The sequence below is a fragment of the Pagrus pagrus genome (genome assembly GCF_965226575.1).
Source record: "Pagrus pagrus genome assembly, chromosome: 7".
NCBI lineage: Eukaryota > Metazoa > Chordata > Actinopteri > Spariformes > Sparidae > Pagrus > Pagrus pagrus.
Window position 1 is genome coordinate 23,797,365 of NC_140191.1, and position 26,085 is coordinate 23,823,449.

Below are 26,085 nucleotides of genomic sequence, written 5' to 3' on the forward strand. Positions count from 1 at the left end.
GGTTCGCGTGTCGTTTGTTGTTGTGATGACGTAACGAGGAAGTGGTGGTGCGGCAGGACAAGATGGATGGGATGGAGTTTGCGGATGAAGAGTTGTAGGTGAACATACGGCCAGAGCCTCTGTGTGGAGGCCGGCCGCTGTGTAGTAGTCCAGTTTCGATGATAGTGTCCATGCAGTCCGGGGGGAGGTGGTGGTTTAGAGCATGGAGGTCGGAGGTGGAGTATAGCAGCGGCATGGGCCGGCTGTGGAGCGCTAGCTGAAAGCTTTTCATCATAAACCATCTTGTGCTCTCTGTTATGATACCCCTGTCCACCATGAGAGCCATTTCTGTGCCTGAGAAAGGCTCTGGCTCCCTCTAGTGGACATTGTCTAATGTATCTATTATGTATTCTAGTTCCATACTAAGTCAGTGAGCCCTGCAATTACGATCACTCTTTCTTTCTCAGCAGATGTATATTGATTTAATTAAATAGAGTGGGAGGAGGTTGGCAGTAATGCACTTTATGACGTGTGCAGAGAGCAGCATGACTTGACTGATGGCTCGTCCAAGAGGATCCTGGCACTGGAGTAACCCACATTACAATAACAGCCCCAAAGAGTGTTTTTTATGTTTATGCTCGTGTTTTCTTATGTGAGTCTGAATGTTCTGAAGGGCCCAGCCTCGCCTCCTTTGGCCCCACCCTCTTCATTTTATTGGCTCACTATAACGAGGGCGACGGCAGCATCAAGCCAGCCATTGGTAGCCAGAATTGACCGGAAATTAGACGAATTCGCACTAAAAAATAAAAGAATAAAATATTTAACATTGATGATCATGTGCATGGTGTTGATATAACTTTGAAAGTGTATTTCAAAGATAATAAGTTGACTTTTACATTTAAAATCTTTTACTGCCTGCAGTAGATGGGAGCGCTTTACAGAAACAAGCCTTGCAACAGCAGCATTATTTACATGTAGCAAATGCTTAAGATAATTTTCTCCAGATATGTAATTATTTCCTATCTGTTGATTGTCTGTATATTTTGTCTTTATTTCATAGTAATAAGGTGTCTTTGGTTTAGTTATATGTGTGGGGGCTGAGGATGAAGAAGAACTGTTTCACAGACCTCCCTGAAGTTGATCCTGGCAACAAGGCTACTGACTACTGAACTCTGAAATGTTCTTGTAACAGTGCACACATACATAACTCAAGTATGTATTTGGGTTTGAGGTACATTTTCTGCAACTTTATATTCTATGCCACTACATTTCAGACGCCAATATTTAACATTTAGTACATATATTTAGTTACTGCTTACTTTTCAAATTCAGATTACAAATTTAAAACATAATAATTTAAATTTATCATTATTGTTATTATTACTATTGGTAGTAGTAGTAGCAGTAGTAGTAATTTAGTAATTTTTATAATTATGTATGAATATGGATAAATGTAGGACATTGTTGATCCCTAGAGGTAAACTCACAAGATACCTGGCTGTATATGAAGTAATTAAGTTTATCTCCAGCTGCCGGCTGCACAATTAAGTGATGAACACATGAATGCATCAATTATCATAATCCAGTAATAAAGATATAATTCTGAAATGAGCCATCCTGTACAATGAGTAGGTATACTTCTAGCACTCTACATTTTTGGTAGCTTTCAGTATATTTTTATGCTTTATACTTTTGTACTTCTTCTTAAAGGTTTTGAATGCAGAATGTATTTCTACACTGTAGTGTTGGTACTTTTACTTTAAAAGATTAAAAGGTGGCAACGCAAGCCTACCTCATCCTGTAAAAGCCAAGGCACTAACCCAGTGTCCCATCCCAAAAAACTATTGACTTCATGTCTAAAAGGATAAATGAATATAGCCTCCATCCAAATTATTTTGTATGTATAGTTATCGGTATACGTGTGTTCTATTTATTAGATTAGGAAAGACTGTTGCTCCAGTACAATGCTCACCAATTTTCCAATGCCATCAGAAAACCGAGTTCATGGTCCAACGTGCTTTTAATTTGAAATCCATCGCCGGAACCTCACTATTCATTCTGCGTCACTCGACACTAATGAGAACATTTGATGAATCCAACGCACTTGGACAATTCGCATTGTAGCAGCAGGGCCACAACGTAGAAAAGTCTGTGGACATTTCACATTAAACGCTTTGGAAGAAAATACGTGAGACATCCGTTCAAAAAAAAAAAGGGGGATATTTTTGTTGAATTATTTTTGTTGAATTATGGACCCCAACAAGTCTGCGAGCGCTCCTCCGACCGACTGGTCCGGTGAGAAGTCCTCCATGGGCCAGTCGCCCCCTCCGCCGCCCTACCACGACAACCCAGTGTACCCTCCGTCCGGCCAAGCATACCCACCACAGGGGCAGGTAAGCTGCCCAACACCGGGCCTCAAAACTTAAAACAAATGTATTAGTTTTATAGCAGATAAGGAGAAGCTGTGCAGTTCAGACTTTGTTATTTTCATTAAATTGTGAAATGTGAAAGCGAGGTAATGACAATGCAAATTTCTCTGAAGAGTGTTCTTAATTTATCTTCATAATGAAAGATTTCTTAAAGCAGTTTAAACCGCATCACATTCATTTATCAGCTTAATTATTGCCGACTCCACCCTTTTAAAAAAATAAAATAAAAATTCAACTCTATTTGTTCTATGGTAACGTTATATTTTTTTATAAACTAAGTAGTTGACGTGTTAGTCTTGCAGGGGATTTTGAAATGTATTATTAACTAACCTTCCTTGGCAGATACTGTAAGAGCGTGGACACATTATTTAATTATTAATTCGACGTGTGAACTTCGATCTCATTAAGATAAATCAGTAAAACTCAGTAAATGTTTAGCACGATATGTTTTGTCATGTGTATATGACTGTAGGATCTAAATATCCAATTTTAAGTGAAATTAAGTTTGTTTTTTCACACTTGATAAAGAAATCAGCAGGAATTCCTGTAACTGTGATAAGGTGACCTCTTAAATGTTATTCTGATGGGAAAGGAAGCCAGAGTCACCACTGTGTTCACCCCACCCTAAAATACTATTCATTTTCACTTCTTTCATGCTCAAGCATACATTGCCCACAAAGACTTGTTTGTGCCAAGTCCGATGCCACCACTTCCCCTTGGCCTGTGGCTAAATTGCAGTTTCGTTTCACATGAAGCCTCACCTGTAGCTGTACATGTCTCTCACGCTAGACTTCTGGCATCAGCTGGGTTTGACTTCACCACGCCTGTTTCCTTTGACCTGATAATGACTCTGAATTGTATTTAACGTGTGCGTCCTGCAGGGCTATGGATCCCCACCACAATATGGAGGTGCCCCATATGGGCAACAGCCATATGGACAGCAGCCATATGGGCAGCAGCCATACCCCGCGGGTCAGCAGTACCCAGGACAGCCAGTCGCCGTTGCTGTCCAGCCCACAGTGTACGTCACTCAGGGCCCTCTGGCTCACCCTGTCAACGACTACTTGTGCTACTCCATCTTCACCTTGCTGTGCTGCTGCATGCCACTTGGAATTGCTGCCCTCATCTACTCCGTCTCAGTGAGTTTGATTCACACGCATTTATATTCTTTATGGGCTGGTGCACAGCCATGGATGCACTTTTCTCCCAACTCAGATCCAAGTCATTTCATTTTGAGTACATGCCAATAAAGAGTCCATCCTCCAGCTGAACAAGGCATATCTATGACACAAGCACTAACCCAAAAGTCAAAATATTCCAAATATTTTCTGTAGGTCACTTTTCAAATTAAAAACTGCCCTTAATGAATTATTGCAGGGATATAGAGATGTGTTATAATTCCAGTAGCAAGGATGCTGTCACAAAATGCATTATAGCTGCAGACCAGATTATGGTATATTGCATTAGAGCACCAGCATCTCCAACCAGGACAATGTGTGCGTCATTCACTCAGTTCATTTGGAAATAAAAGAAAGAGCCACCTGAACACAAACTGCTCACGAAAACCTAAATCAAACTGTAAAACTAGGCAGTGCTGATCAAATATGAATCAAGATTCTGTGTCAAAATGTTTTCAGAAACACAGAGAGAGAGTGTGACGTCAATCTCTGTTCAGGATGCCACTAAATCTTTACATAGCAAATAGTTGTTTGCTGCTTTATTAATGCTCAGCATCTCATATATTTAACCTTTAAAGAGCCTGGAAAGTAAATATTTTGGCCTCATGAATTGAGACATAAGTGGTGTTCAGTTCCAATTTTCAGCACTTAATGAATTCAACAGCAATTGCCAAGTTTAGGGACGTATATGTGATATCAGGAAGGGCAGAAGGTCTGTGAGATAACAGAGAGGATGTGAACAATAAACGGAGGAAATGTTTTTGTTCCTCTATGTTGTACTCGCTGAGAAACACTCACTGCATTGTCTCACACCTCCTTGTTGTTCCAAGAGCAAGATGGTGACAGAAACTTTCACCTTCCTTTTTTCTTTCAAATCTGTTATAATGTTATTGTTTTCGCTTGGTTTTCATCTGTTTACGTGTGTTTCTTGTTTAGCGCTCGTGTCTTTTTGAAATGTAGTAGTAATTCATTCTCTCCTGCTGGTTTAAAAGTCAAATGTCATCTTCCAGGCATTAAGGTATCAAGTTTCATCCACTCCCACTGTGGGGAAAATGAATTATGTACGATGTGTATGAAAAATTACTCTGCTCTGTGTTGTGAAACCCCAGATATGAACCATGAATCACTATAACCTTTAATACGAGTAAATCATGTTACTTCACTCTTTAGTTTATATGCAGTAGTGTTTTTGTTGTCTGAGGTAACTCAAAAAGTTAATGAGTTTGTTTTTGCACTGTATCTCATTAGAGAGGTGTAGCAGGAAAGTACGCACTTCTTTAAAAGTAAGAGTTGGTCGATTGTTTCCATGTGGTTGGTGTTTACTCGTCAGAGTGGAAAAACTCTTGTGCGACTTCCTACACCCTTCTTCAACTGATTAAAAGCCAAATTTAACATTTATTTGGCCCTAAAACATTTAAGTACCCTAACTGAGAGTCTTACTTACACATGGAGAGTGGACGTTTTTAAGTCTTAAGGGTGCTATGAGAAGTCTTTGATATGGTAAATCTCCCATGTGGTTTGACTTGTTTCTGCACAATGTGTTTAAATATTAAATTCAAAAGTATGCAGTGTATCGTATACTGCAGAAAACATTCAACTCACCAAGCCAGTTAATGCTGCTTGTCCTTGAAACATGCAAAACTAGGTGAGATGACAGTTGATGTGTGTGCGTGTGTGTGTGTGTGTGTGTGCTGGTGGCAGACTACTGACTGGTGCATACCTTCTATAGTAGTAAAGTTTATTTTAAGACTTAGTCCACATTTAGCATCCAGTGTTTACCTTGAAAGCAACACACAGAAAAGAGTCCCACAGCCAGACCAGTCTCTGTCGTCTGACACAGAGGGTCTCTGTTGCTCCTACAGTATATAAGAGCTCTCCTGCTCTTTGTCAAGCAGGCTCTGGTTACAGAGATACATGCAGAGAAAAGTCCATTAGGAATGCCATCTATTCTTCAGTTATGGCCAGTAGGTTATTTGACTGGTGCCTGTCTGCGTCATGAGACTGACTGCGGTGACTGTAATTTAGAGTATTCACTCAGCCAGCAGCCTTCTCTAATTTGGCCCTCCAAAGCTGTCACAGTAATGAACAGATACTGTATGAGACCTAAAGATACAGGACTGAGTAGAGTAAGCCACTATGTAGTGAAAGGTAAACCAACGTCAGTTATTGCCTACTTTGTTTGTGTGTACTTAGGGCTGGACAATATGGCCTTAAAATAATATTGTGATACGATATGTATCTCAATATTTTGAAGTACTTCAGAAGTACTTCAGAAGTACTTCATGAATGCTAGGAGTGGGTGACAAAATCAAATATCACAATTTTTTTGAACAAATACCTCAGTATTGGTATTGTGACAGTATTGTAAAAATGACTGCTGGTACTTTAACAAAATATTAATGCAATGTAATGTATGCAATGTGTAATGCAACCTTTAAAACCAGGAAAAGACGACACTTATGCCATGTCACAAGGAAGCAATATCCAAAATCTAGGACAATATATAGTCTCATATCACAATAACAATATATTAATATTGACATATTGCCCAGCACTATATATGAGAACATGTTGGAAAACTTTCACATAACAAACAGTTTGGTTCAGTAACAACAGATTGACACTATATTTTTGAAGAAAGCTGTATTATCACAGTACTTAATGAAACATTTGTTCAAAAGTTTGGAATCTCCTCCAACGAGAAGTTTAGTTCTGTAGAGACAGACGACTGAGGTGAATCTTCCATTACTATTTTTGAACGGCAGGACACATTTTGAAAACAATGGTTATTTGGGGAAAAATGGTTACAACAGTGGTTACAACAATAGAGACATTGACTAAATGGAAGTATCAATCATTTAAATATTATTATTTTGTGGCCAGACTATTTATGGCCAATAAATAAATAACACATCTCTTGTCTGAGTTATAGTGTAAAGTAAATGCAATTGCTGTCATAAAATATTAAGATAAGAGGTGATTCCAAACCAAATACATTAGCACAAAGCAGTGTACAAATCTGAATTGTTATTGTTACATCTGCACAGTAAGCACACTCCACTCTAGTTGATGTAGATTTTATAAAAAGCCTTTTCAAAAATGCAACTACGCAGGGCAGCTTTGCAGCCCCAAATGGGAGCAATGACTTACTGTTTAGAAAACATGAACTTCAGCACCGGGACTGTGAAGCAAGTACATGTCAACAAACTTCACTCAGTATGTTTATGTTGACCAGCTGGTCCAGTCTATACCAGTTAAAACCAAATGATCTAATGTTGGTCAGTTTCCGTAATGCCAAAAGTTGTTTGCATTTTTGTGAATGTTTTAGCTGCTTGCAGGTTCTGTTTGCATCGTTACCATGGACAACATTCACAGGATTAGTGTGGATACTGAAGGAAACGTCTGAATTAGGAAATGATGATGACAGTGCTAACGTTTTAACAAACACTTTAATTATATTATGTCCTACATTTATCCTAGATGGACAGTAGAGATAGCATTATCACTGGAAAGATGGACTTGTTAACCTGATTGTGACTCTGTCCACCTCCTTTTTCTCATCCACTGCAAACAGTGTAAAGTACAGTGCATTTGGAAAGGTCTAGTCTACAAAAGGATAGGTATATTGTTTTAATGAAATATGTGCCTTTTGGGGGGGCTTAATAGATATCTGATATCAGCCAGCCATATAATAATAACTTCCTGAACGATGGTTTGCGAAAACTACAAAAAAAAATTCAGACCTCACTGTCAAAAGCTTCCCTTGGAGCTTCTTTCTGTCAAAGTAATAACCCTATGAAAACAGTTTATTCCATTACCCAAAGTAATGTGGAAAATGTTTTGAATGTAATTCTCCTATGACCTTTACCTACATGCCTGCCAACACTCCCCTTTTCTAGGGTTTCTACTGTAGTTCAAAGACCTCTCATTTTGTTGTTATGCACAAGAAACTCAAGAAACACAAGAACTATTTTACGAATAATCGTCATACACTGATCCATTTTGTCCGTCTGATGTCACCCAAGTTGCCCGGTTGTCTTTAAAACACTATCTATACACACAATCAAACCCAACATACAATTTCACTCTATCACTGCAACCTGGCAACCCACAGCCCGATTTAAAGGGCATAAGAGGGGTGGGCGCAGCTGCTAATTTAACTTTAGCTTTGTTGTAATGATAGCTGTTAGTCAACAAAAAAATCTAAATACTTTTCCCCACCCCTGCGTTCGTCAAAAAACTCCCGTATTTTGAGACCTAAATGGTAGCAGGTTTGTACCTGTCAGGAACACATTATCACTTCCCCTGATAAATCACTGGTCATGTAGTCATACATTTCGACACTAGTTTTACCACATAATGTGATGCGTAACCCTTTGCAGCATAGGCTAAATCATCAATCTCTCATTTAGTCATTACTGTTGAACACGTGTGATTGTGAAAGAGTTGAAAAACCGAACTTAAGTGTTGGTGTACATTCAGCTTCAGCTTGTCTGAGATAAGCCTGGTGGAAAAACCCCAGTATGACTTCATTTGTGGCTGTGTTTACTTTTATAGTGTGCCTTCCCAATCTTCCAAGTTTCGTTTCTCTCTAAACAGTAACACTTTTAATCCTAGATTCCACCTACTACCCAGGCAGTCCTGTTTCCTCTTCTCCTGCTACATCTGTCTTGCGTCTTTCCTCCCCATGAACTTAGGCCTATTTATAAACTTATGATCCACAACTTTCTCTATGTCTGATCTTATGAAGAAACTTGACATTTTTGAAATGACAAAGACCTTTACCCCCAGCACAAAATGTCGTGACAGCAGTTCCTTTTCCTCTGCTTGGAGAGTCAGATACTGGAGCAAGAGACTAAAACACATGGAGACCATTCCCAAATCAAATTATTCTTTCTGAAGAACACAGTTCCTTTCCATGAACACCCTGTTTGTAAGATTGTACATTAGCTGCATGAATGAATAGCAGAGCGGTGTTGAGACAAAACATGCATGAGTTTCCTGGAGTCACCATCTCTGAGGTAATTTGGCCTGACATGCCCTCAAATACTTGATAAACCTGTTCAGAATCAGAATCACAATTCCTTTATTTGTCCCGCAAATGGGGGAATTTCTTTGTCACTGCAGCCAAAGGACAGTAATTACAATAAACAGTAATAAAAAGTAAAAAAATAAACAATATAATAAGAAGATAAGATAGAATTGACTTGTATATACATACATAGTTGAAAGAATCAGTGAAATTTAGAAATGAATGGGTTCATGTATACTGCACATTGCTGTTAAACTGAACAGATATAATGTCTTTTGTTACAAAAGTGATCAAAAGCGTATCTTGGCAGTTCATTTGTATCATATTTTTCCTTAGCAGCCTCTGCCAGGGTCCATTCATTTATTTAATGTACAGTGCAGCATTAATCAAATTAACTAAATTAGATCTGCAGTTGTCAGTCTGGGACAATACAAAGTCATCGGTACAAAGCTGTGTATATACTGTAATAATTTGGCTGTTATGTGCATAGCTGGAACATATTTTCAGTTTCCATGACGCATTTACACTAACAATGTGACATTTAATCTTTCTCAGCGTTGAGAAGGGTGACTGAAAGAGCTGTTCAGATTGGGTAACTGGTTAGGAGTCAGTAAACATGTTTAAGTAGGACAAATTTGGTGAGAATGCCATTAGTTTTGTAAGTTTTTGGTCTTTAAACAAAGTGTTGGGAAAAAAATAACAGGTTGGCCTGGTGATAGCACTAGAGAAAAAATTAGGGGATCACGAAAATTAATTGAATTTTATTACTACCTTGGATATCTGTAGCAAATTTCATGACAGTCCATCCGGTAGTGGTTGAGATATTTCACCCAAATTCAGAAATGTGACAAATTCAGAAATGTGAACCTCATGTAGGTGCTAGAGGTGAATTCAGGTGATTACCAAAGTCATCCTCTGAGGATCGTGAACGTCTAAAATTTTTGGCAAACCATCTGAAAGTTGACATATTTCAGTCCAGACTAAAATGGTGCACAAGCTAAGAGACCAACACTGCAGACAGAGCTACTTGCTAGCAAGGCTAACAACATAAAGTCAACAATACTGAATTGTTTGATCCTCTTACAACACAGACTCTTAAATATAGCCACGTGAGAGTGTCTGACGAGATTTATCGTCTAACCTGGGGTTATCACTGTATAAGGTAGAGAGGAAAGGGAAGTCCAACCAACCCAGGAATTTTGTTGTGTTCAAATATTTGGCCCCACAGCTGAAGTGTAAGCTGCTATTTTAGCATTAAAAGTTGATCCACATAATTTGCTTTAATAACAGCATTTTTAGGTGGGACTTACGCAGTAGTCTTGTGGTAGCATTAATGATGTTTGGAGAAGTTGTATTTGTTTTGGTATGAACGATTATCATCAGTATGTGGACACACAGGTGCACAAAGACACAAACACACACTCACTTATCCTGGGTTCCCACTGTTTTTTTCATAGGTTAAGTGAACATATTCAGATGTGAAAGTTCAATTTTCTGTGTCCTGAAGTGTGTTCAGTGTTGGTTACTGCTACTACCCAGATAGAGTTAATCGCGTCTATGTGTTTTTCTCTGGGATCAGAGTGAATGAATCAAGCAAATCCGACATCCTCTGTGGGCAGGTCCTACAGTAGGCCACACCGCATCCACTACCATAGTACTTCAAAAAACCTGGAGATTATTTTCTCATGTTTTCTACCAGGGCTTGTCTGTCTGCTCGTAACAATAGAAGAGACACACTTCCCCAGTTTGTTCTCTAATCAAATACACAAGAATACAGACAAAACTGCTTCCTCTTTGTCGGGACAATGTTCTCAGTCAACTGACCATGTTATCATGTTATCTGATCAGTAAATGTAACGTGAAAAAAACTTTAATACATTGCCTCATCTATGAATCACATCAGATAGATTTTCATTGGCTATGGTGATTCGTTTAACAATGATGACAACTCCCATGACCCAACGCTACTTAACAATATCAAACTACGTCTTTTGTTTAAGGGACAGACCACTAGAGAGTTATCATACCAGTTTTCTACTTATAAACACGTACTCCTCTGTAATGATCTGTAAATAGCATTTGAAAAAGCACAAATTGTGGCCATCACATGGTCATGTATTACGGTCATCTAATCAGTCTGGCAAAATTTGGGACTCTCCCTTGATTTCCCTTGAATACTGAAAAAGAAATAAAATCAGGCAGCACCCGATAGTGCTCCTGTCCAGTTATTTAGTATACATTAGTGGGAGTGGATGGCTTATTACGTCTCCATTTTCCTCTTTCGTGGCTACATACTGAGGGAGCTGAACAAACTGGGAGGAGATGAAGCCAAGAGAGTTACAGCAGAAAGATATAAGAAAAAGAATAAAATGCAAGACAGGGAAGAAAGGGACAGAGAGACTCTCATATTTTGGCCGTGGTATGTATGAAGCTATGTGTGTTCTTGCGTCAGTTTGAGAGTTTTTACTGGAAGGCCAAACAGAGAGGAAGGCAGAGACGGAAATGAGATTGGAGCAATAGTGGAAGTAAGAGAGGGAATGGTGGTAAGATACAGAGCTGGCCACTGGAATCTGTCTCACTTCACATTTTCTTTCCGACATTTTCAACCACGATGGACAAGAGAGCAAAGTGAGGAAGTACTGACACAAACACAATTGGAAAAACTGACTTGATGCCAAATTCACGCTCACATTTTTCTCTTTAAAGGCTTTACTGCTGAGAAAAACAATACTTTTTTTGTAATTTCCAGAAAAGAGAATTATTTTCTATTGAGATTTGGAATGCTGAACACTGGAGTGTCCAGACAAGCGATGCTTTTGTCAGGATCAGACATCAGCACTCTGTGTCTCTAGCACCAAGCCACTCCTCGCTCCTGTTACAGCGTCATCAAACGGCTCTTTGTTTACCAAACCATGAGCTCTTCCCAGCTTATCTCTTATTGACAGTAGATGAACATCCGGACAGTAACTTTCAGGGGTCTTTCGTGAGAAGCCATGATTTTTTACTTCCTGTACCTCTGCAGAACCACATCCCTGCAACAACAGTGCAATTTATCATCAAGTTTACTTGATTCTGCAACTGCCAAGAACATTACTTCCATTTAAAACTCACTGTCTGCATACACCTCTTTTTCTAGTTACATTGCATTAGTGATAATTAGACCAATGTCTGAACAAGCCTTCAACTCAAATTCTAATTTAGCAAAATATGAGTAGAAGGCAGCTACAAATTATGAGAGACATGACTGTTGCAGTTTTAGTGATTCATTTCCCCGTGCTGCAACAATAGATCATTTCCTCTTGCTCTTTGTTACACTAATGGTAACAAACGCTGTATATGCACACAATAAGTGAACAGTGTGAGAGCTCCCTCGAGCTGAATGACCAGACTAAGTACACTTGAAATGGAGGTTGTCTGTTTTTCTGTTAAAGGAATTCTTACTTTCCCATTTATGAATACAGCCACCCAAAAATTCCTAGCCGAGTATCAAATGTAGTCCAAAAATTATAACATTTAACATATGCGTTGCTTTCCTTGTGTATTGCATGCTGTTATGTTGCCAGGGATTCAAGCCCCACTGGAGGAAGCTATGATATATATATATATAGCTATGCTATATATAATACAGTGCTACAGAGAACAACGTGAAGGCAAACACCCGCTGCCTGCCAGTCAAGAGAGTGCTGAGTGATGAAAACTGAAATAAAATAAAAATACACCACAACAACACAGCAGGTGATAGAAAAGTCTCTTTAACTTGACAGACCTTGAAGACAGCTCAGTTTATATTTCAGAGAAGTAATATTTATCATTTCTCTAATATGTATTTCAAATATAAGTGTATGTATTCTGTGTTGCAGTTGAAGGCATAGTAATATACTGAATAAACACATAGCTGTGACCACAGTTAATATACATATTTGTTCAGCAGGGTGGCACTGTTGACTTTGATAACATGTGATTGCGGCAAAGATAACAACCCACATCGAAGCCTCTCACAAGGGGTCAACTTATCTAAGAATCTTAATTTCCCAATGTAGCTTTTGAATTACTTCTAACACTTGTTAAAATGTAAGAAAACTTGGTTACTGCCATTGACTCACACTCCACACTCAACTTTCTGTTAAAATTATATTACAAATAAAAAAGAAAGTCTATAAATTCTCAGAAAACTTTGTTCAAGAACTGAAAATCATCAGTTTATGTTATAACTTCCATTTAAAATTGACCATCTATTTACATTCTTACTTATTAAAGCTGCATCAACTGATGTTTTTGGCAAAGAAACAAAAGCTGTAAACTAGAACTGCAACAGTTAATCGACTAGTTGCCAACTATTAAGTTAATCAAAAACTGTTTTGATAATCAATTGATAGCTTTGAGTAATTTGTTAAGGAAAAAGTTTTTAAAAAATTCTCAGATTTCAGCTTCTTAAAGGTGAATATTTTCTGGTTTCTTTACTCCTCCACAGCAGTGAATTAAATATCTTTGGGTTGTGCACAAAGCAAAGTGGAAATTATTGTGGGCTTTGGGTCACACTGATCAACATTTTCTAATCTATTATTCACTAATGTGACAATGAAAATAATCATTAGTCGTAGGCCTACTGTAAACACTAATCACTTTATTTTTTGGAGAAAAATGTTTGGAAACAGTTGCCTGTTGACAACACAGAGAGCAATATCAGCATTCATCCTGAGACATTGACTTTTTTTGTGTCCTGATTATTTTAAGTCCACTGCACTCCTCAGTCAAATTATCTTATAGCAGCTAAATGCTCCCTCTATTCACCAGCTAAATTTGAATGTGCGTCGTCGTCCAGGGTTCATCGCGTACAGTTGGTTTGTCAGAGTTATTGCCACTGAAAACAGCTGGCCATTAAATATTGATTTGTCCACCTTTAAGGTGAAATGAGTAATCCACTAATCCTATCTATGAATCACTGTGATAACCTGGCCTGACCTGGCCAAGTTATGGTTAACTATAAATATATCCAGTGTTTTTCCCATCCTGATAGCAACATGTTGTGTCCTTTCTCTCTTGGGGCGGGGGTGCACCAGACACAGGCTTGTTTCCGTTGTGGGCCTCACCCCAGATAACTGGACTATAATAAATCCCAGATGTGAGATTTTAAACACATACCTAGTGGACCCTTTGAAGCTGAAAATCACACAGAGCTCACTTTGAAGCAGCAGGCGTCCCCGAAATAGGACGCAGCCTCGAGGCTATGCCTATTTAGCAGCCACATGAGCCTAAAAAATACCTGCAGAACACAGAGCCTGTGTCTCTGCATCTGTATGTAACTGTGCTCAGTATGTAAAAGGGTACATGTGTGTCACAGAGTGGAATGCATTTCCTTCGCCATAAGCCAATCAGATGAAGGCTCAGGGCTGAATAAAGGATCAAACTGTCTGAGTGAAGGTTAGGGCCGTGGGGGAGGTTTGGTCGTGAAATGTACCAGCTAATTGTCAAAGTGGTACTAAAAGTGTGGGAGGGGGTGACAGACTGAGTGGGAGATGCAAAAACACGTGACAGAAATGTTAGCGTGTGATGTCAGGCTTGACTCTTCAGCCATGATGACTTTGGTTTTGTCTTAACGTGTGTGGGAAATTCCCTGCAGGCTTTTGAAATCTGTTCCATCCTTTTTCTTCAGCTCTATTCAGTTCTGCTCTCGGAGATTTTCTCACAAATATCAGCCCCCTGCTCTCCTTACCCCATCGTCGCTCACAACGACTATGACTGCTCTAATGCAGAGGAAGCATGTCTCAAACCACAGAAAGAACCACTGACAACCAGGCAGACGCACTCACACACAGACATTACTGCAGGATAAATCAGAAAGGGCAGACATGAAGGTAGACAGGCAGCCAATCGGCAAGCAGCAGGAAAGCCGAGCCAATCTGCAAGAAAGCATCTAATGCAATTTAAGCACCGGTGCGCCAGTCTGTATAATATGATTGAAGGATATTGGCTTGCAGGACATAAAGATGCAACCAAGCAGATATTCTCATTCGTCAGCCACAATAGCAATTGCTACAGAATACATAGCACTTTAGAAAATGTAGTATTTTTCCAAGAGGCTTCGGCAGGCATTCTTTTATTTTGTTGTTGTTGTTATTTATTTATTTATTTTAAAAACCAATGGTCATCAATGACCATACTCACTGAGCAGGCAACGTCTGTGGACGTCCAAAACAGGATATGTCCGTCGGGCCAGGCCATGATCTGGACGTCCATTGACAGCCATAATTAGTCAATAAATAACATTGAGAAAAGACGTCCAGTCAGGCTATAATCTAGACATCCACTGACATCCAGAATTAGTTGAGAATAGACGTTCGTACTGGCTATGATCTGGACGTCCACGGACAGTCAGAATTAGTCAACAAACGACGTATAAATGTCTATACAACGTCCAGAAAAGACTTATAAAAAACTTTCATTCTGGCTCCCCAGAGGACGTCTTTTAGACGTCTTGGATGTCCATAAATGACGTCTAATTAACGTGATCTAGACCACTTTTTGCTCACTGGGTATAGTTGAATTGTACGTTTGCTCGTGTACAAATTTCAAACATTTGCATTTTTGTTCTATTTCCCATTTTTTGTTTAACTGAACAGTTTCATTACCCAATTACATTCTCCCGCATTGGAAACCATAATAAAATATGGACCCAAAGTATAAAGCATTAACTTTTGTTGTTGTAGTTGAAGTAAGGGAAAGGTCATAACTCAAGAAATCATACGCTAATTATGAAAAAATTACACAGATGCCTTTGTCACTTGACTGCGATGTCATAATGCAAAACACTGCAAAAACACTTGCCATGACTCAGGAACAGAAGGGGAGATGGTGACCATATTTGACATTTGGTCGTGCACTGTATTGGTCACAGTAATTTTGGGTGCCCACATTGAAAATGTGCTGATTGTACAAATCTTCTGTGCTGTACAGATGAACGTGTAGGAATCATCAGCTTTTACAGTTCGTAGATTTTTTTGCAGCAATATCCATGGTGATTGTCATTGCACCATGAGTACGAATCTTTCAATCAGTCCTCTGTGCTCCTCGGTAAAAAACAAATGAAAATACCATGTTTCTCAGTGGAAATTATTCACTGGAATCATACATGTCAATTATACCAAAAAATACGATGAGAATACCTTTGATCAGATTCCTTCAAAGTCTTCACAACATGTATGAGTCTTGACAGAAATGGATGTAAAATGCAACTCGACTGGTTGGCAAGAGCATACAACAGCGAGGCAGTGATTCTTCATTCATCTTAGAGCTACAAACATGTACAAGAGTGTTTCTGACTAATATCACATATCAGCTGCTTCTGTGTAGAGGAGAAATTACTACATGCTCACATACTCACTCACTTGTGATAATGGCTGTTAAGGGGAAAGTGACTCAGTGGAACTTAACAGGAGGGTTTATCAACTATTGTAGATTCACTCCCACTTCCTGAAATCATCTGTTGATTGAGAAAGAAAGGAAGCTTTTTTATGCTATAGAAATTCACTGTTAAGTAGAATATCACAGATGACCGTTAAAAAAAAAAAAAGAGCTACATTTGAACTGTGAAACAATTGTAGTTTGAGGAAGTGTTCACAGGTCAATCACCACAGACTGTTTCACAACTATTTTTGTCATTATTCGAGGTTGCGATAGTAAAATGCCAGTAAAAACTGAGATAAACTCACTGAAATGTTCCCTTTTTATGCAATGTGTTGTTACGAAAGTCAAGTCCTTCAATTGCTTTATGAATCGATGAACGTGAGACTAAAGGGATTTTGAGTGTAGAGATTCTGTCAGGGTAGCAAGACCTTTTGGGGAATTTCCATTGACTACACTGGATGATCTGATCGCCGCAGTAGCAGCAATGGCACAGCTGTAATCCCATTACTGCAATTCCTCATCAGTCCCTTAATAGTATATTAAAACAACGAAAAAATAATGCAGGTGGAGGATAATTGGGGAAATTGCATCTAATTGACCCATTTTTAGGCGATGGTGTTATTTGATTATAGTCACTAAGACGCATGTATTAGGGTTTAATCAAGTTGTTGAAAGTATAACTGACCACGTAACATATAAAACATCATTGTACTTATTTATTAGCTAACGTTCTTCCCTTTTGTTTCTCAGAATAAAGTAAACCAGCTAGATGTAAATCTCAAACAGTATCAGTTGTTGTTTCTAGAGCAGAAAATATCAAGTGAAATTATTAATTGGAATTATTTTTATTTTTGATGTGAATTCAACACATTAAACCTTGTAGAGATGTGACAGCACTACAAGACTGCACTCTCTGGGAACAGCTTCAGACAGCATCTTTACCTGATTCAGGGTTTGAGTCACAGTTGCTCTTGTTTGCTTTCTTTGATTGAGCTGTCTAACCTCGTTGTGGACAGCATAAATTCACTGAAAGCAACTGGGGCTGTGAGAAGAATGAGACCAGAGAGACAGCTTCAGTATCCAGTTAAACTACAAGGATGTTATCCAGTCACCCTAAGCTATATCCCAGGCCTCAAAGATGCCCTTGTTTGTAAGACCATGTGCATTCTTTGAGGCAAATAACAGTCAATAGTTGTTTCCATTAACATACTTTTATGCACATTTTCAAGTATGACATTAGAAAAGGTTGATGAAAACAGCATAATTCGAATTCTCAATTTTGCACAAAACGAAAAGTTTTTAAGCTGGCTTAAGGGTTTTTTTGCCTTTACTAAAAATATTTAATACGCTTGTGAGCGAACAGGAATCTAGACTAGAGAGAAATAGTGTGTTTGAGTCTGAAAGTAATTCTTTTGGTTTTCGGAAGATACAACTGAAACCGCTATGTTTGTTAGCTTAGCTTAGCTTTGCTTGGCATAAACACTGGAAGCAGTGCTAAAAAGTGGTGACCAAAGTGAACAAATCTGTCTGCCAGCAGCTCAACACCCACTAATTGATACATTATGTCTCAGTTTTGTAATCCATTCAATTAAAGAGTGAAATCATTTCCTTTTAAGAAAACAATCTTCAAATGTACTTTTGTGGAGGTATTTTTCCAATATTGCGATGCACGTTCACTGGTACACACACACTCAGACACAATCACATACACTCAGAGATGTGATGGGGATGTAGGAGTGAGAGTTGGAGTGTGAGACTGTGGGCTGGTCTCTTGTTAAAGACACAGAGCTGCCTGATACTAAGATCATCCTTATAAAATGGCGCCTTGCTTCATCAGACCTAAAAGCAGGATATGTTTAGGAAATGTTGAACAACAGTGAAACCACCTTTATCATTTCCTTTTTAAAAAAACAATCTTCTTATACACTTTTATGGAGGATTTTTTCCCATATTGAGACACATTTTTATTGTCACGACATGTGTCAATTTATCTGAAAACATCTGCATTCAATCTTTGTCTTCCTTAACATACCTTCTCTCGTCTGAAAAGAGAAGGTATGCTCAATATGAACTGCATTGAGTGTAGATGGCACCATATTGTTAATCTTACAGATTACAGTTGACTAGAACATATAACCCGCAAGATTTACTTTCATTTCTGCCACAGCAGTTGGGAAACAGCAGAGATGTGTGTCACAGCCACAGGTTAGTTGCGATGTGGGTTGAGTTGTTACCACTGATTGTTTATACACTCTTGGCTGTATAGTCGACTTGGTTTCAGCAACATACTGAGTGTTTGTTACTGAGTGTAGTTTTTGGAGACTGGAGAGTTTTTTAAAAGCTCTGTATTCAAAGTGAAAAGCACAGCACAAATGGAAAGGTGAAGTTTAGAAAAAAAAGATGTAGATCTAAATTACTACTGCATAGTTAAAAATATCAATACATGTCAACTCTAACATTACTGTGGACATGGTCCAAGTCATGTTGATTACACCGCGCCAGACACAGATTTTTCTTCTTATCATATCAGTCGAGGTGTTTCTCTTTCATGTGCCAACACTCATCATACTACATCATAACAATGCTGGCTAAAGCTTTGCTGTAAGAATTGAGCTACCTGGATGTTTTTTCTGTCAAAACTGCATGTTTACCCTTTTTGACTGTCAGGACAGAGAAGTATTTATCCAATTCTATTGAAATTCCAAATGAATGATAATGTTGATCCATTACTTCTAAAAGTGTAAATAAACAACTGGTTGAAAACAAGTTTTCCATATCAGCTTGATGATATGTTACAGTTGTGTTCACAGTACAACTGGTGTCCGCTTCTTACAGTTGATGAATAAAACCAGTATTGCTGGTTTGAAGTGAGACTGTATTTTTTGAAAGAATTAAGTTGAATATTAAATCCTTTTCTACTTGCAAAAAGCGAGTAAGGGGGAATCCTCTCCAGCAACCTGCAACCTCCAACTGTCTCACCCAGCGAAAGGAGCATGCAGAACAACTCTCAGCGTCGTGCCTGATACTGTTGACTTGATGAAATTGTCTTTATTTCATCAATTTTTGTGTTTCCACCATGGGTGAGTAGGCTACGTTGTTAAATTATTTCATTTTTGTCATTTCTTTTTTGTGTTTATTGTTAATATTTCCGACTTTGTTGTGCCGTAGATGTGGAGTCGGCACAGGGTGTTTTATTTTGAAAATTGACACGATGCTCTATGCTCTATTCTGTCAACAATAGACTTGCCGCGTATTTTCCGCGGGGAGAGCCACTTCTGGGATGCTCCTGAAACACGCTGTGGTACACCTGGTGGAACCACCAGCCTTTTCTAGAATGGCCGTGATAATTCTATGGCTTTGTTGTGGCCGGAACGCGAGACAGACGTGCCGTGTGGGATCTGGGAGTTAGTTGTATCCAGCCCCTTAAGCTTGAAACAAAGTCATCCGACTAGCTATACTGAGGGCACTTAGCTAAGAAGACAATAGTGAAAACAACAACCACTGTCACCGATATAATCGAGCATCTCAGGTTAGCTAACTGGTCGGGTTTAATAAGAAAATAATTAACAGGACGGTGACTTAATGTATTGACCAGCAACAGCAGCTTCATGTTATCTTGTCTTCTATGATGGCATCATCCATCAGCCCAACCTTATTACAGCCACTGGAAAAAAGGATAAGGATATCGAGGGCCAAGAAATTCCAGTCATTCACAACTTGAGACGCAAGAATGAACAAGAGACGCCATTTCGACTAATCTCTATAAACTGCTGTAAAATGCAGATACATCTTAAAAAGCAAATTAAAAGCTCAGGTCAGGCCCACCCATACTGTGATTCAGTAAACCAATCTAACCTTATCTTAAAACATTTGTTGCATTCCATTTTTTGGCATCTTCTGTTTTTTAACCTCACTCAATTGTCATTTAAAATGTTTTTTCCCACCTTTTAGGCCCGTGAAGCCAACTTCATGGGGGACAGGGCAGGAGCGGAGCGGAACAGCAAGACAGCCAGGACACTAAACCACGTGGGCGTGGGAGTCGGCATCGGGTTCCTCATCCTCTCCATTGTCTATGTAGTGGTTTTCGTATCTATGGTCCACGACTTTGACTGACAAATACAGAAAGTCTAAGTCTAAATCTGTTTCAACATCTTCCCCATATTTCTAGTCCCCATTACTCTCCTGTACTGTAGAGACAACCACTAAAACTTTCCAAAGATTAATATTTCATCTACATGTTTTGTGCTTTGTCGTTTGCATTCTGTAATCACACATCAAAAATCAGGACATATAAAATGTTTTTCAATGTTGATGCCTTGGGAGTTGAGTGTCAGTATAGTGTTGCTCTACCACAAATGCAAACTTCAAGTATTATCCAAAGAGAGTTTGACATTTCATGTTTAAATAGCAGATGATTGTCAGTGCAGGTTGCAGAGTTTCAGATTTGATTTCGAGTGGAGTGGAGTTGAGTTTTGTCATTTCTGCAGTTGAAAGAGATTTTTCTGATGGGTTGAATATTACTGCCCTGAAACAGAATTGTTGGCTGTAAATATGCACTAACATCCTCTAACCCTCTTGACAGTATGCAACAGAGTATTACATATAAAAGAAACAACAATACTTAAAAAATACTCAGGGGAGAGACAGATTTGGCTTTGTTTAGATCATGCTGAACAAGTAACAAAAACAAAGGGTGAGTCTGTTTCCCATCACAGTGTATCTGATGTGAGAGTGCACGATGTGAGAGGATCTGGTTCATTTCTGCACCAAAGTCCTCTTCTTTATTCCAACTGTAGAAGACTGCAAAGCTTCACACAAAATCAGCAGAAACTTAGCAACAGTGGAGCCAATATGGCTACACAGCCAGTTGCTCCATCACTGACTCTGGCTTACCTATTTTGAAAGCTGTGGTGTGTTATGTGGCCTGGGTGTTGTTTGCTAGTAATGTCTTTATGCGCTTTTCTTGACCAAAACTGAATGAGTAGGATTTTACTGTATGCCAAATTTCTTTATAAATAAAGTTTAAGTTTATTGAGAGAAAAAAACACTTGTGCTGTTTCATCTGTGTATTATTTTTATCTGACCAGTGGCAGAGTGTAACAAGGTTTGTTACCATACATAAGGACATTTATGTTACAGCTGCAAAGCTGAGAGTGGACTTTCAATATGTTGGTAAAACATTTGTTAAAAATGTGTTAGGCTGACTTCTGTCTTTTTGCCCACTCACTTCCCCATCAATTAATTTATACATGTTTCTAGTACATCTGCAATCCAACTTCTGTCTCTATCTGTCAGTTTGATCAATGTGTCTGTTATCCTGTGTTGTTTTCACAGAAAGGTAAACTGGAAATGAGACAGGAAAGTGATGATCTGTGCTGAATTCTCAGAAAAACCACAAGACCTGCACTTATAGCAGGAGGGGTTACCACTTAACTATGTTGAATTTCCCAAGAACTGCATGATTGTATGTGTCAGATGGAAAAAAAGGAAAAGGCTGATGTGAGTCTTAATATAAAATAAATACTTTATGTTAGGTGTTTAGGCATTGAGTTTCTCCAAGAAAAGGGCCTTGGAAGATATTAAAAAGGCCGACATTTACTTCTGTGTCTGAAAAACAACCAACATGACTTCAATACTTCAGTGGCTTTGGAGAAGAGAGCGGTGTGCTGAAAATGTTTTTTTACCTTCTGCAATCAAACTGCAAAACCATTATAGTTTCAGTAAGGTAACTGACCACAGACTGTTTTGCAAGTGCATTTTTATTTCATTAATCTGAGTTGTAATAGAGTTAAATGCCAGTAAAAAGTGAGATTTGGCTAACTGAAATGTTTCCACCTTTCCGTTGTTGATTGTACTCAACAAGTTGTTGTGAAATTCAAGTTTTTCCATTGCATTATGAATGGAGGAGTCTATCAGGACAATTTGGGGAATTTCCATAACCTCACTGTATAAACATACTGCACTTAGCAGTGATACACAACTCACACGGTGGTCTGAGACTTTTGTACAAGTGGTGGTGGTTAATCTAGGACTTTCTACTATTATCATCACTCACTACATGGTATGATATTGAAACGATGTCGTACCATGTATAAATGTAGTTGGAGGATAATAGGAGAAATAACATCTAAGTGATCCACTTATAGGGGTTTGTTGTCAAATGATTACACTTACTGTTAGTAAGTAAGAAGCATGTATTGGGGCTGACTCAAGGTGCTGATAGATTAACAGACGGAGCCAGGCTAGCTGTTTCCCCCTGCTTCAAGTCTTTATGTGAAGCTACGCTAACCACCCTCTAGCTATAGCTTGATATTTAATGGACAGATGTAAGAGTGCTGTTGATCTTCTCATCTAGCTCCCAGCAAGAAAGCAAAAAAGTGTGTTTCCCGAAGTAAGATTTGAGATGATGCAAAAGCTGCTTTTATATCAGGACGCTAACCTTTATGATGTGATGCTTACGATGTAATAAATATTCTTGAAGTTAAATAAATCGATCTAAAGATGAAAACATTTACTTGTCTAGTCAACAAAGAAGACAAAATATATACAGCGTAATGATTGAATAATTCGAATCTTACTGGGACATTATCCTGTACAAATTGTGCATGGTTGTGAGGACAGAGCCTCAGTTTCTGGAACAGGGAACAGCCATCAAGCCAGACAACTGCAGTTAATCATGACCAGCTGCACTACAGCTGCCTGGGCCTTCTCACGACACATACGAAACACACGCACATTCACTGGTAAACATACGCTCAGACACAATCACATACACACACAGATATGATAGGGGTGTAGGACTGAGAGTTGGAGTTTGATTAGATTAGGGTGTGGGCTGGTCTCTTGTTAAAGGCACAAGGCTGCCTGATTCTCAGCTCATCCTTTTTTAAAATGGTGCCTTGCTTCATCAGATCTCACAGCAGGATATGTTTTGATAAAACTGAACAACAGTGAAACCACCTTTATCATTTCCTTTGTAAAAACAACAATCTTCTCATGCCCTTTTATAGAGGGTTTTTTTTTCCAATATTGAAATGCACTTTTATTGTTACAACATGTGTCAGTTTATCCGAAAACATCTGCATTCAATCTTTTTCTTCCTCTGTCTTTTATTAGCTGAAGGGTATTTGAATAGCTGAAATAAATAGAGCTTGAGTTTGTATTGTTTGAAAAGAGAAGATATGCTCAATATCGACCGCATTTAATGTAACCTGTACCATACTTACTTATTCTTACAGTTTACTGGAACATATAACCAGAAAGATTACTTTCACTTCCTCCACAGCAGTTGGGAACCAGCGGAAATGCATGTGTGTCACAGCCACAGGTTGCTTGTGACTTGGGTTGAGTGGTTACCACAGACTCTTTTTACAGACATGGCTGGATAGTCGGTTTGGTTTCAGCAACTGTTTTTTAAAAGTTCAATTTTCTACATCTGGAGAGTTTTCAACAAACAACTGTTCTCAAAGTGAAAAACAGAGTGGAAATGAAAGGCTGAAGATCAGACAAAAAGAGTAATTTGTGTAGTGTATCCATATTAATACCACATTGTTAACAATATAATTACATGTCAACATTTACTGTGGATCTAAATCAGTTATTCTACAGTGTCAAGCAGGGATTCCTCTTTCCCCTCTACCATCTCATTTACATTGCATCATATCACTGCTGGCTAAAGCTGTAAGCTGTAAATATTAGGCAACCTTGTTGTTTCCCCTGTTTTTACTGACAGGACGAACAAATATTTATCTAATTTTCTTGAAGTCATTTCATTTCAGTTATATTGCACAGTAATAATGACTTACATAACTGCTCCTTTAAGATGTCAGTCAAATTGACAAACCAAAAAAGAGTTAACACCTGACTTTGCCGTTCCCCCTTAGTTCCTTGGAGCATTTTAGCATCTTGCAGCTTATTTGTCTTTGTTTTCTCACCACTTTCTACCACTAAACTACAGACAAAGTTAACAACTAGCTGGTGAACATAGTGGAGCATTGAGCAACTAAAGATTCAGATTCAGACATATTCCTCAGGAGCTGTAAGCCAAAGTGTGCCAAAGGTTGCCATGTCAACTTGTGTCTGCTGCCCACAGATGGCGTAAAAAGGGTGGTGGTATGGTACTGCAGGTCTTAAGTGAGACTGTGTAACCTTTGAAAGGATAAGTAAGTTGAGTAGTGAACATCTGAAGTACCTTACATCTTAGTATGTCTGGTAAGCTCCTCCTAACTCCTCTTGTATCAGTCTGCTGCGGTCAGGTATTGGAGCCAGTGACACGAAATGACTCAACAAACTGATGAAGGAGGCTGGCTCCACTGATTGCAAACCTGACACCTTTGCAGTTTTAATGGAGAGGAGGGCACTGAACTAGATTTTATTAGTTATGGATAATCCTGATCTCCCTCCCTACCACCTACTGAACAGACAGTGGAGTGATTACTCTAACTGGTTGAGTTTTGCTGTCACAAGATCTTTTTCAAGGTCACATTTATTGGCATCTTTTGTTTTTTAACCTCACTCATTTATAATATAAAATATTTTTCTCACCATCAGGCCCGTGAAGCCAACCATGTCGGGGACCGGGTTAGAGCGGAGCGTAACAGCAAGACAGCCAGGACACTGAACCACGTGGGCCTGGGAGTCGGCATTGGGGTCCTCATCCTCTCCATTGTCTACTATTCAGTTATTTTATCTCGTTAAACCTTTTTCAACATCTTTCCTATGTCTAGTCCCCACTCTCATTTGACATCATGTAACCAGACCACATCAAGAACGTTACTGGTCTGAGTTTTTCATTTAAATTTGTTACCCTGAAGTTACCCAATTGCTAAACGACCTTATAAAAGTTATTGATTTCATTATCCACAGTAGATGACCATTAATTGTGAAGAGACTGCAGAAGCTCTTTAATGTAATTCATTGTTTCTGCCACTTAAACTTTCCAAAGATTAATATTTCATTGACATGTTTTGTGCTTGTCATTTGCATTCTGTAATCACACATCAAAAATCAGGACATTCACCACAAAATGCAAACTTCAAGTATTATCCAAAGAGAGTTTGACATTTCATGTTTAAATAGCAGATGATTATCAGTGCAGTTGGCAGAGTTTCAGATTTCATTTTGAGTGGAGTTGAGTTGAGTTTTGTCATTTCTGCAGTTGAAAGAGATTTTTCTGATGGGTTGAATATTACTGCCCTGAAACAGAATTGTTGGCTGTAAATATGCACTAACATCCTCTAACCCTCTTGACAGTATGCTAACATATTATTACATATAAAAGAAACAACAATACTTAAAAAATACTCAGAGGAGAGACAGATTTGGCTTTGTTTAGCTCATGCTGAACAAGTAACAAAAACAAAGGGTGACTTTGTTTCCCATCAAAGTGTATTTGGTTACTTTTTGCACCAAAGTCCTCTTCTTTATTCCAGCTTTCCATGAATGCAGAGTTTCACGAAAAATCAGTAGAAACTTAGCAACAGTGGAGGGGGTATGGCTACACAGCTGGGTTCCTCAATCAGTGACTCTGGCTCATGTATTTTGAAAGCTGTGGTGTGTTATGTGGCCTGGGTGTTGTTTGCTATGTAATGTCTGTATGCTCTTTTGTTAACTGAAGCTGATTTTACTATATACCAAATGTCTCTATTAATAAAGGCAAATAAAATTGAGACAAAAAATGCTTGTGCTGTCTCATCTATTTTCTATTTAACTAGGCACTTTGTTCTTGATTACTCATCTAAAGTTGTATTATCCTATGTCAGTCACTGTGTGTGTATGTGTGTTGAAGGTGCAATATGTAATAATTAATAAATGCATTAATTTAAAACATTCAAAAATTAAGTTAAACTGTTGACAGAATATGAAGACACTATGTATTGAAGTGAAGATATATCTACTGAAGTTAGCTTGGTAACCAGCTAAAACCTCTTCCTCCCAGCATTACAAAGCTCCCATGCTAGTGGTGTAAACAGCAACAATCTCCTGGTAGTCCAGGTAGCTGCATGGCTAACTGAGATAACAAGCTAACAGTAGCTTCAGTCATGGATGTATAAAAAGTATACAG

The 26,085-nt window shown here is 38.6% G+C and overlaps 1 protein-coding gene across 2 annotated transcripts; it reads left to right on the plus strand.

Moving 5' to 3' along the window:
• Positions 1-2,065: 2,065 nt before the first annotated feature.
• On the plus strand, positions 2,066-25,701 carry LOC311259649 (uncharacterized protein). 2 transcript variants are annotated; one of them, XM_084356919.1, is made up of 3 exons: positions 2,066-2,372; positions 3,290-3,547; positions 24,573-25,701. In XM_084356919.1, the coding sequence occupies exons 1-3, from the start codon at positions 2,229-2,231 to the stop codon at positions 24,717-24,719; spliced, it is 549 nt and encodes a 182-aa protein (XP_084213045.1). In that variant the 5' UTR covers positions 2,066-2,228; the 3' UTR covers positions 24,720-25,701. The 2 variants fall into 2 exon arrangements, with proteins under 2 accessions (XP_084213045.1, XP_084213044.1); XM_084356918.1 differs by lacking the exon at positions 24,573-25,701 and adding an exon at positions 19,974-22,006.
• The last annotated feature ends 384 nt before the right edge of the window (positions 25,702-26,085 follow it).

Bases quoted from the DNA above. Each gene is read 5' to 3' on its own strand.
- LOC311259649 (XM_084356918.1), top strand. From the start codon at position 2,229: ATGGACCCCAACAAGTCTGCGAGCGCTCCTCCGACCGACTGGTCCGGT. The intron at 2,373-3,289 runs GTAAGCTGCCCA...TGCGTCCTGCAG, and splicing joins CATACCCACCACAGGGGCAG to GGCTATGGATCCCCACCACA. The intron at 3,548-19,973 runs GTGAGTTTGATT...CCCACCTTTTAG, and splicing joins CCCTCATCTACTCCGTCTCA to GCCCGTGAAGCCAACTTCAT.